At 48.1% G+C, this 11,615-nt stretch overlaps 1 protein-coding gene and 1 long non-coding RNA gene across 2 annotated transcripts in view; one reads left to right on the forward strand and one right to left on the reverse strand.

The window, feature by feature from the left end:
* The window catches only part of LOC148595429 (uncharacterized), a 194,442-nt gene extending 194,118 nt beyond the window's left edge, over window positions 1-324 (forward strand). The window contains exon 2 of the long non-coding RNA XR_015913155.1: window positions 294-324. This is a non-coding gene — a long non-coding RNA (uncharacterized LOC148595429). The remainder of the gene's footprint in view (window positions 1-293) is intronic.
* Window positions 325-10,826: 10,502 nt separating this feature from the next.
* MRPL51 (mitochondrial ribosomal protein L51) lies at window positions 10,827-11,398 on the reverse strand. Its single transcript, XM_088520790.1, is given in 3 exon segments — window positions 10,827-11,034; window positions 11,117-11,207; window positions 11,210-11,398. Coding segments are annotated over 3 exon segments (477 nt in total). The 3' UTR covers window positions 10,827-10,837.
* Window positions 11,399-11,615: the final 217 nt, after the last annotated feature.

Raw genomic sequence — 11,615 nt, forward strand, 5'->3', positions numbered from 1 at the left:
GGAAGATTGATGAAAGACATAACTATGAAAAACAAGTACCTGAGGGGTGAGTGTAGGGAGGATGGTGGCACCTTCTCCATGGTGGCAGGTGTCAGGACAAGGGGTAATGGGTGCAAGTTGAAACATAGGAAGTTTCATCTCCATGTGAGGAAGAACTTCTTTGCTGTGAGGGTGATAGAGCCCTGGAGCAGGCTACCCAGAAGGCTGCGGAGTCTCCTTCTCTGCAGATCCTCCAAAACCACCTGGCTGCCGCTCTGTGTCACGTGCTTTAGGTGTCCCTGCTGGAGCAGGAGGGTTGGACTAGATGATCTGTAGAGGTCCCTTCCAGCTTCAACCCTTCTGTGATTCTGTAAAAAACAGATGACGCTCCCTTCAGCCTCTTAAACATAAGCAGTCAGAGGAGGAAGTGATGTTCTCCCTGGAGGAAGCTTATGATGCATTGTTTATATTTTCTGTAAAAAATGTCAATATGTAAAAAATGGTTTTGATTGATGGACGTGAAGAAGGTAATGGACCCATTTTGAGTAGCTGTACATCCAGAGTTAAACAGCTGTACAAACATGTTGCTTTACAAGTTGTTAATTAAACTACCCGTACCTATCCTGGGTATTAGTGCACAAGTGGCCATCTTGGGCCATGTAGGTGATTAGGAACACCCCTAATTTGCCTACAGAGGCAAATGTACAGCCTACAATTTGCCTACATAGGCATCCCAAGAACATCCCTACATTTGCTGTAGACAGACAAGACCCCAAATCACCAGCTCAACAGATGTGTAGTGGTTTTGGTCTCTCTGAAAATGACAGGTACGTCCAGCAGTGCTGGGGTAAAAGTGAAATTTATGAGAAGTTAGTGTTTCATTGAGAATGTGAAACACAAAGGAGAGGAAGAAGTTTGCTTTTTGAGGGATTCATGGGTCAGCGAAATAGCAATGAAAAATCTGAGCTTTCAGTGGGGTGAAACTTGTACAAGAGGTTGAGATTATGAAAATGCTTAGTAGTGATAGGTATGAGAGAGGGGAAGTTATTTAGAGGATGTGGAAAATGTATGAGGAGCAACTGTGGACACTGAGTAAAGTTAAGCTGTGTGTTCTTGGACTCAGAACATCTGTCATGCAATGGAAGGCAGAGAAATAGAAATAAAAGACCTTGAAGAGGGAAAGTAAGTGTGGGAGAGAAAAATCATTTCACAGAGGAGTTAGAGTGTAAAAGAAAACTAGTTTGCTTTGCAAGGGTAAGAAGTGCAGAAGATAGTCCCATATGTTTAAAGAAGAAAAAGAAGGAGGAAGAAAAGGTTTATATAAAGATGCTAGGGAATTACAAAAGGAGAAGAGTGGTTAGAGACTTAAAAATAATAGAAGAGAATTGTGGAAGTGTTTGGAGTTGCTGAAGTAGGAAAGAGTTGCAACAATCAGCTCTTGTTGAGAAGAATCAGCAGAGTGGGTATAAAGGGAACAATCAGCAGAGCGGGTATAAAGGGCCCAAGCATCTTAAGTTCTTAATAATTCTCTTAATATCTACTTAAGAGGATTTGGGAGAAAATCAGTTGGGGAATTATCAGGACTGTGAAGTTATTCTGAGGGTTTGAGAATTTGCTGAGATAGGATGAATGTGGAGGACCTGAGAATGTCTAAGAAGACAGGTTAGACAGCATGGTGTTACTTAGGAAATAGAAGTACTGTGCATAAAGGACACAGTGGAGGAATGAAATCGGCATTTTTGGCATTAGCACATGGAATTGGAAGAAGGGCAGATGCCAATGATGGGGGGGGGGTTGAAGAATTGTTGCTGGAAATGACATCTTTCTGAGAGAAAGGGTCTATTCAAGAGTCATGTGAATTTCCAGCAGGCACCAAGAAACACAGGTAGAGAGGATCTGCAGCAGCCCAAAGGCTCTGGGGAAGAACCAGGAAGTAGAATGAGTTCAGAAGGGCCAGACCCCTTCAGCGAGAAACACTTAAGAATGTGTGTGTGCAATATGGTTTAAGAAAAGACTACAGGGAAAAAAAAAAGGGGGAGAAAAACTAAAAAGAGGTGTCTCTTTGTCTCTTTTTGGTAGAAAAGAGTTACAGAACTGTTGGTAAAGGGCATTGACACTTGAATGTGGGAGTAGTTCAAGTAGTAGGAGGTACCAAGTTACCAGAAGAGCAGTGTGCATAACAGGAGGAGCTGGAGAATGAACAGCAACAAACATTTGGGGAGAAAAGGATTGCTGGTGAATTACCAACACAAGTATGTGTGTCTGGACACAGGGAAGCTTGAGGACAGGACAGCAAGAACATCATAAGAGGGAGCAGCAAGAACTAGAGAGGGAGACATGTACAGGTATACTCTGCTATCTGTTAAAAACTTGTTCCTCAAAAGTGTGAGCACCAGCATTTTGGCAGTGAGCAAAGCAATGCTTCTAATAAGGATTAGCATAATGAAGAGATGCATGAAAAGCATTGTGCAATGGTTAGAAAGCACAGGGACAGCTTCCTAGTTATGGAGCTCAGCAGGCATGGGGGAAGAGAAAAGGAGCTGGGGAGTGACACCAAAACAGTGAAAATACAAAGACAGAAGGCTGTGAATTTCTAAAGCAGCAAGAGAAATATCACAGAAAATGGATGAGGACCAGAAATCAGAACAGAGGTGTCACTGCAAAGATATCTATCTAGAGGGTTTATACACTGAAGAAAATGTTTACAAGTTGCTCATATTGGAAACCTCGTGAGCAAATCAGGATGTTTCGAGTAACTGTTTAATTCCATTTATATATATATTTAGGACTATGGCAGCTGTGGTTTAAGTGCAGCTGAACTTGCTGGTAAACAGGGTAAACAAGCTGAATGAAGGGCCAGCATTACCACACATGACACCAGCTGTGCACTGTAGCTCTACATCTTCCAGACTCTCCATAATGCTCCGTGGAAGAAGCACTCTAGGCTCAATTCAATTATGCAATAGGCATAGATGAGTTACCTATTTTTAAACCTATATTCTAAGCTGCTAGATCTTAGAGATGGCAAATAATTGCCCAGAGGGCAAAACAATGGAGAAGTACAAAAATATATATATTTATTGCCTCCTTTAACCAAGTTAAGGCTTCCTACTCCCATGGAGTGTAAAGTTTTCTGATTTCCTTACTACTATTTGTTTACTCCCCAACTAAGCACTAGAAACTGGCCTCTTGCTTTTGATGAGAACTGCCAGGCATAGAATACCCTTCGATATATGGTTTCTGACAGGAACCTAAAGAAAGGCCAGAGGAAGGACTAAGGGGTCTAGAAACATCTGAGCATTTCAGACATACAGTTGAGGCTTTTTTCATAGACTTTGAAGCAGTTACAGCCCCTCAGAAGGGAACAGTTGCACAAGCAGCTGCACATTTAAAGACAGAGCTTGAATTTCTACTTGTACATTTAAAAAATTAGCCTTTGCCAAAGCCCTGGCAAGCCTTGCTTTGAGCACTCTTTATCTGTCCAGGATAGGAAACTCAACATGAGCAGCAGAGATGCAGATGCTTTAAAGGACACCTCTCAGAGAGGCAATCCCACCACTGCATGGAAATTTACTCCCTTACAAAAGGATGTGTCATCAAGCACATGCTCCTCATTGCAGGTCTGCCTCACAAAGGTGGTGGGCTGACAAGCCTCAGGGCACCTCCCAGCCTCCTGGGAAGAAAGCAGCACATTTAGCACCAAGGCTTGCCCTTCAGAGCAGCTGCTTGTGGAAAGCACTTCAGGCCCTAGGATGGGCTAGGGAACAGCACAGTCCAGGGGCTGGAGCCTTGTGTTCTTAAGAACACAGTACACTTTAATCTACCAGACAGCCCAAACACTCTTATTTCCCAAGACGGCTTTAATAGACTACCCACGCTGCTCCAATTTCAGTATTTACAGTGTCCTGACATAGTCTTGGTAGTGTTTAGAGTGTAGCTAACACTCCCACCAACAGCTGTGTTAGCCACCAGAAAAACCACAACCCACAGTAAATACTGATTGACAACCTAGACAAGACACATTAAAACACTGACACCTTGGTTTTTAAAAGGTCAGCACTAGATAAGGCTCTTGGCCCTTGCTATTTATTGAGTTTCATGTATAGAGCAAAGCAAAATAGGAGGGGCAGCCCTTTATTTGTGTGTCAGCCCTCCTTTAAGTCACTGACATTGCCCATGAAGCTCTCCCCTTTGACCTTGAATGGAGAACTCCCAGCCCAAAAGGAGGGGAATATTTTATGGCTGAAGGTGCTGAGGATGGGTTATTGAAACTGAAAGGGCTGCACCTCATGGACTGAACAGAGGCTGTGCAGACAGGGGGTGGGAGACATTTGATCAAGCAGCCTTTCTCTGCAGAGTTACCAGCCCCCCTAATAAGATTAAGGATTTATCACCAAATGCATCCAGAATATACTTCCAGCAACTGGCTTCACTGCAATGCACATCTGAAGTTTGTAGTTTTCTAAATAGCATGGAAGAATGGAAAGTTTTTTTTAAAAAAACCAAACAAACAAAAAAAAACAAACAACAACAACAAAACACTCTTCCAAAAGCAACCTGGTATTCCACAGCCCACTCCCCACCCCAAAAGAACAGACAGACTCAGCAAGGTGGTAAATTGTATTTGAGACCACTTAAAGTACATGCATTGATGACTATAACATGCCAGACAAGATTACAGTTGTGTTTACAAGTGAAAACTCCCCCCGTGTGCAGCCCCTCACTTCATACTTGGTGGGCCTTGTTGACTTTTGACCCCCCATACAGAGACAGAAAAGGAAGAGAAAGGTAGAAGAAACATACAGCTAACTAACATCCAAGAGAAAAATGGAAGAGACAACCTAGTGGGACATCAACCCCCAGGGGAACTAGGGAAATGCAGCACCAAACACTTGCTTACAAGTCAGAGAACTGCTGGTTTGGGGGAGGTCTCAAGCTCATATGCATACACCCTAAAGGCAAGCAGCAATAAGCAGTACAAGAGACCCTGGCTTCTCTTCAGTAGAGGCACTTCTGACCATCCACCACATCTCAGTTCCACAGAGAATTAGAGAAGTGCTCAGGGGATGAGGGCTGCTTCACTCCAGATCTTCATCTCTGCCCTCATCCAAGTTGGAGAGGGATGGAATTGCATGGAAATGAACTCAGCGCATGTGAAATGCTGGGGGATGAAGTGAGCATGCAGAACCTAACCCCTGCCCAGCTACCAGAGGAAAGGTGCTTTCCCAACATGCCCAGGGGAAGGAGAAAAAAAAAAAAAAAATCTGCTCCTTCCATCTTGTCTCTTCCAGTCAAGAACTCCAGCCATGTTCTCTCCTGCCTCCCCACACCCCCTTAAGCCTAGGCAGGTATCAGTGTATCCTAGACCTGAGATAGAGCTTCCTAAATTTAGCTCTCTGGGCTAGTTTACAGGCCACAGCTCAGACTCATACAACCCCAAAAGACTGCACAAACTGATGAACAGTACAGCTCATTTAACTAATTCTGAAAATAGATTTAAATAATTCAGATTTCTTGTTCATCCCAAGGGGAAACAAGATGGGGAATTGTTCACAGGAAGCCGTTAAGTTCTATGCACTAAATTTACTTCCACAGACCACCATGGATCCCAGATCAAGAGAGGCTGTAGCAAGTGGGAGAATTTCAGTATAAACAGGCCAGGTATCTGAGCTGCCAAACAGGAGCATCCGATGTCACTTTGCAGCGCACATGCCCAGAGTAGTCTTTCCCTTTGGACCCCCATCTGTTGGGAGTTTTCTGTAACACCTGCTGAGAGTTAGGGCTCTGAGATAGGAGAAAGAGCAGGCATTCTCAGAAAGCAGTGCAACTTGTTCAATCTCACCTGAAATACCTCTAAGCTCCCTTCCTCTCCACCTATCACATTGGGAACTCAAACATTTAAGATAAGAACACAAAACCAAAACCATTCCTGCTCCTGTTCTGCCCCATCCCAAACTTCACCAGAAAGCTAGAAGACAAAAAAAGACTCAGAATCCTAGCTTATGTCTGCATAGATGAAAGGAGCATTTTATGACCATATTCCTTATTGTCTATTTTCCTCCTTTCTCTTGGCAGGTGGTTTTTATTCTCACACATGCCTTTTAGCTGAAATAAGTTCTGTTACTGTCTACTTTACATTTAGTCTGTTATACACACTGAGGCTCCCTTTTATAATCACCAGGAGAGCCATTTTAAGAGAGCAAATGTTAATATAGGGTGAGGCAAGGTCTAGAAATGATTTTTAAGTGCTCATCTCTCCATAAGAGAAATCTAAATGAATGTTTTAGGTGCACTTGTTAGGTAGAAGGCTAAAGAATCTCATATACTTAGGTCCTTCATCCTCCCCAAGGCACTGCATTAAGGCATTCTTATATTGCCAGAATTGACAGAGGCACTATTTGATAAGTTTGATCCAGAACAAACTACATATTCTCTACAGAAGAGCACCAGTAACAGCTACCCACTCTTCTACTTCTCTTTCATCTAAGCTCAGAGGTCTCTTACAGCAGCAGTGACTGTTGAAGAGTCTAACCCACATTCAGAGCAACATTTGAGAGTCTTTATCTAGCAGACAAATCTAAACCAGTAATCAATGAAGAAGCTAGGTGGAAGGGAAGAAAAGATTTAGAGAGAGGAGAAGAGACAGGCAAGGTGACAGGGGTCAGTAGGTAGCAGAGTAAAGCAGATACATTCAAGTACAGAGGTAGACTAGAGGAACAGGGGAGACAAAAAAAAAAAAAAAAAAAAAAGGAGAGAACAAGAGGTCAAGTTACACAGAGGATGCTCCAAAGCCTCCACCAGGGAAGGGGTCCAACCCAACTCACCCACTCCCAGATGGCTGCCCCTCACACTCAACTGAGTTGGCAGACAGAACTGCCATTTCTACAGAAATCATCCCTCCCCAAACCTCTCCCACTTCCTTTTGCCATTGGGTAAAACATACCATTTCCCCAGGAAGTATGGAAGTTCCCTTCTTGAAGAGAAAAATAGTGCTGCTGGAAGTAACCACCTGCAACCAAGACCCTCCAGACATCAAACCAAAAAGCAAAGTTTATAGTATCCTAGAGTTAGAGCTCCTTCCCTTTTTTTGATACTTACTTACAATCACCACCACCACAATGGCACAGATCACTCCCATCATGATCATCATCTGAGGAGAAATATGGTTAGAGGTTAATACTCAGAACAGATTGACAAGTTTCTGAAAGCCAGGAAATAGTCCTCACTACTCTGAAGACAGGACAGACCAGACCAAGCCTCAAACCCTTCCACTGAAGGGATCCTAAACATTTGAGGCACTTAAGCCCCAAGTAACCTCTCAGAGTTCTCCGGGAAAAGTCTAGTCTAGTCTCCTACTCATGAAGGAGACATAGCACCAGGGAACTCACCTTGCAATTCTTCCACCAGTACTTCCTTTTGAGCTGAGCTGCATTGCTTTCAAACAACAAAGCACCAGCCTTAAGCGCATCAGCCCGGTCATCTAGTTCTGAGAGTCTCTCATCTCGTTTGATCACTCTGTCTACATTTTCACATATTATGCCAACCACCTGTAGAAAGAAGAGAAACAGTAGTAGTTACTTTTTTAGCTTTCTTTACTTACATAAAAGCAGAGTCCTGGTCTCTGACTAACACCAAGTTACTAAAAAGTGAATAGCTGAGGCATTAAGTCTGCCCATGGGCTGTTCTCTCAAAGCACCTGGGAGGGGCCGAGAGCCGTTCAGCATCCCACATAGCTCTGCTTTCATGGCAGAGACACAATGCAAGGCATCAGAAACCAGGCATACTTGTTCCTCAGAGCTCACCTGAGGAATGAGGGAGCTTTTCTGGGTAAGGCAGCCTCTGGCGTTCCTCCAGGCTCTTCATAGGCTTGTTAACTTACCTTTGAAGGATTTAATACAAATTTTGCAAGCATCTGCCCCATCAACATCCACCTGGATCAGGAACACAGTTACTAAAGAGCAGTTGGAGGTGAGAGCCCACACAGCCGCCAGAAAGCAAGAGAGCTACTGACCTCCTGCACTTCAGCCTGGGTCTGCTGCAGCCGGTAATCAGTAACGGTACTAGAGGGCTGCCTGGCGGGGGGCCCACCAGGGGCCACCCCCTCCGGGGTGCCAGGAGGGGGCTGCTGCGCTGGCTCGGACCTGGGAGACACAGAGCAGCGGAGAGAAGCCCGGTGAGGCGCCCAGCCCGGGAGGAGGCTCCTCACGCCCAGGTGAGCGGCCAGGAGCAGCGGAAGCGCCACCCCGAGCCCTGCAATGCACCGCCCGACGCCCACACTCACATCGCCACGCCAAGCCTGCCGCGCTCCCCCCAAGTGGCTGCCCGCCATGACCCACCCGTCGGCTTTACACAGCGACGGAGGCCCTGCCCACAAAGCAGATAGCCAATAAGAAGAGGCTGTAGGCTGAGACCAGTAAATCAACTCCGGGGGCTACCGCTCCCCCTCCTCCTCGTAGCCAATCACTCTGTCCGGGGAGAGGCGTCCCGCCTCCTGCCTGAGCCACGCCCCCTTCCCGTCTCCTGGCTCCCTAGCCAATGGGATAAGCCCGCCCCTAGCCCACCTTGGGGACGGCCAATGGGAGCAGAGTCCCTACCCCATCTTCTGAGCCGGGCATGCGCGAAGCGCGCGGCGCCCGCCCCGGCCGAGGGGCTGGCGGGGGCGGGGAGTGGTGCCGGGCCGGGGCAGGGGGCGTCGCTCCGCTGCGGTGCGATCCGGTACCATTCGGTGCGGTGCGGGTCCCTGCAGCCGTGCCGGGCCGTTCAGTGCCCGCGGCCCGAGGACCCGGCTGGCGCAGGAGGCGGCACCGCTCCCCTCAGCACAGCGCCCTGCCCCGGAGCGAGCCGTCTGGCCGATGGCCTCCCCGGGTGCCGCCTGGCTTGTGCGGGGTTACGGAGCCCGGACCGCCCCTGCCCTGTGCGCCCTTGCAAGGCCAGCGCGGGCTCCTGCCTTTGAAAGCTGCTGCCGCAGAATGACTTCATTTGATCCGCGCCTGTAGGACGTTCCAAAGCTGTGGCAAAGGTGCTGCCGGTGCTGCTGCGATTTGGGAATGGCGCTGCTGGCATGCTTCCCCGCTATGGCACAGCCTAAGAGAAATGTGAGTCAGTCTCTGACATGGGTGCATTAAGGCCCTTGATGCCCATCTGAGAGAAATTGGGCCCTGGCAGCAGCCTCAAGAGCAGCTATGTGTTTTTTTCCTCCCTCTCTAGATTCTTCAAAGCACACTGGATCAGAAGGGAGGTTTCATCAGTTTAGGATGAGAAGAGAAACAAGAACATAGTGGAGCAAGAAGTTTCCCCATACAGCTTCCTTTGTGGTGAGTAGGGCAGCAAATGACCAACTCAGACAAACATTCAACTGTATTTTCCTTCATAAAGTCAAACAGGCCACAAATAAAAGCCTTAGTAACGAGACTAGAAGACATAGAAAACATGGATAAATTATAGCGTAGGAACCAAGAGCATGGTGCAAAGATGATAGGATGTTGATGGTCATGCACTTGAAACGGTTGTGGTGAAAAGCAGATGATTTGGGGATTGGTTTGACTGATGTTAAAGAGGATCCGTCCATATCCTCAGCAGAGCTGAGGGCTTTTAAGTTCTGCCCTTACACAAGTTATGGATAAAGTTTATTTTGCTGGGTGACCTTCTGAATCTCTAATGTGGCTCACTCAGCTCGTGTTCCCCTTCAGACCAAGGGCACATATTGTCAAATATCCTGCCCCTAACCATGACAAGTCAGTGCCTCAGGACTTTGAGCAGAGCAGGTGAGCAAGATACTTCCTGTTACTCTTCAGTTTTGACTACTTTCAGACCGGGATTTCCAGCACAGGTGGTTTACCTGTGTTCTAACTCTCAGTGTCTCTCTGCAGGTGTTTCCTCAGTCCCCTCCCACATCCGTGCAGATTTCCTGAGACAACAACATCTTTTGTCAGAGTCCTGCAGGTCTTGCTCCAATTATCATGGACTTCACAGTTGCTTCAGTACAAGCTTTGGTTTGATCTTTCTAAAGCAAGGGAGGCTCTCTTCATTCCCTACCATCAAGTGATTTTAAAGATGGAACAGCTTTGCTCTGTAACAGTATACATTCAACCACCAAATAGGCCCCGTTACCTATCAGCCAGGCTAGCAGAGAGATGGACTGATCACTCTACAGGTTTTTCCTGAAGCACATGACACCAGAATTTGTAAGAAACAGGATGCTGGGCTAGAAGAATCCCAGCTTTGACTCGCTATAACTTTCCTTGTGAAGTAACCTGGGAGCAGTTAAGGAAAGCTTCTAGAAGTTGGAGACTTTTTTTAAACATTTAAGCTGCCTGAATTGTTTTTGCAGAGCTTGGCCAAATTATTAACCTAGGGATGCTCAATGTGTATCTTCATATGGATATTAAGTCAACATCAAGAAACAGAGACAAATCCTGTTTTGGAAACAGGATTTCACACAGTTCAACTAACCTTTGAATAGATCATGTTTAGTATTAATCACCAATAAGGGCAAAGCAGGGAAAGAGTATGGGGGGGACCACTTATGGCTAGTTTATGAATTGGATATGGGGAAGAATCTAAAATGGAAAAGAGCAAAATTGCCAAGCAGGAGCTCATAGAAACTGAAAGCCAACTGGAAGCCTGTCCAAGAACAGAGGACTCAAAAGGTGAGATATTCAGATGGGAACAGCTGCCTGTAAGGAGGAGTATATTGGAGACAGCTGCAAGGGCAGAACTCAAGGAGGAGCCCAGGCTTGGAGCAGCAGCAGGATCTGGGGGCTGGAAACACGTAGCAAGAAGTTTTACAAAGCACTAGGAGACGTATGCAAGAAGGTGACTTTATTGGAAGCACGACGCCACAGACCCACGGCTGCTTCTAGCGGTGCTTGCCAGTGCGGTTGAAGCGCCTGTACAGGTACCGGATCCTCTTGTTGAGCTTGTGTAAGTCATCTAAGAACATGCGGTCTCCCACCATGCGCTTCTTGCGGATGCACCTCTGCAGCTCGTTGCCCCGCCAGCCCCGCAGCCACTTGGGCCCCAAGATGAAGTCCTTGGGGTGCGCCTTGAAGTCTCCTGCGGGCAGGAGGGAGGGGGGTGAGCGACCCTGTAAGGGCAGTCAAGCCCCCCCGCCCCCCTGCACGCCCCGTGGCCTCACCCAGGATGCCCACGTTGTCGTAGACGCCGAACAGGGCGCGCTTCTCCGTCCAGCGATCCACCTGCTTGTGCTGCGGCGGCTCCTTCACGCGGGGCGCGCCTGGCGGGGACAGGAGAGGAGAGGCGCGGTCACGGGGGGCCGCGCCACCCCTCTGCGCGCCCCCCGGCACGGCGCGCGGCCCTCACCGCAGCTCACGGCCCGCGCGGCCCCGGGGGGCGGCGGCGGCGACGCCGCAGGGCGGCCCAGGAGGGCCCGTCCAGCGGCGCGCACGAGGGCCGCCATCGAGCTGCGCCGCGGGCTGCCCCACCCCTGCCGCTCGCGGGGGCTGTGGGGAAGCGCGGTGGCGTCACGCGAGCCGGCCGTGGTAGGGGGAGGGAGGGCGCCGGCCATTGGGCGAGGCGTTGGCGCGCGACGGAGCTTCCAGGCGATGATAGGGCGAGGCGAGGGGCGGGCTGAGGCTGCCCGCGCGCGCCGTTTTGAGCGCCCGGGCGGGCGGTTG

The sequence above is a fragment of the Tinamus guttatus genome, unplaced genomic scaffold, assembly GCF_059628265.1.
Source record: "Tinamus guttatus ecotype Peru unplaced genomic scaffold, ASM5962826v1 Tinamus_guttatus_pri_ptg000098l, whole genome shotgun sequence".
Lineage (NCBI taxonomy): Eukaryota > Metazoa > Chordata > Aves > Tinamiformes > Tinamidae > Tinamus > Tinamus guttatus.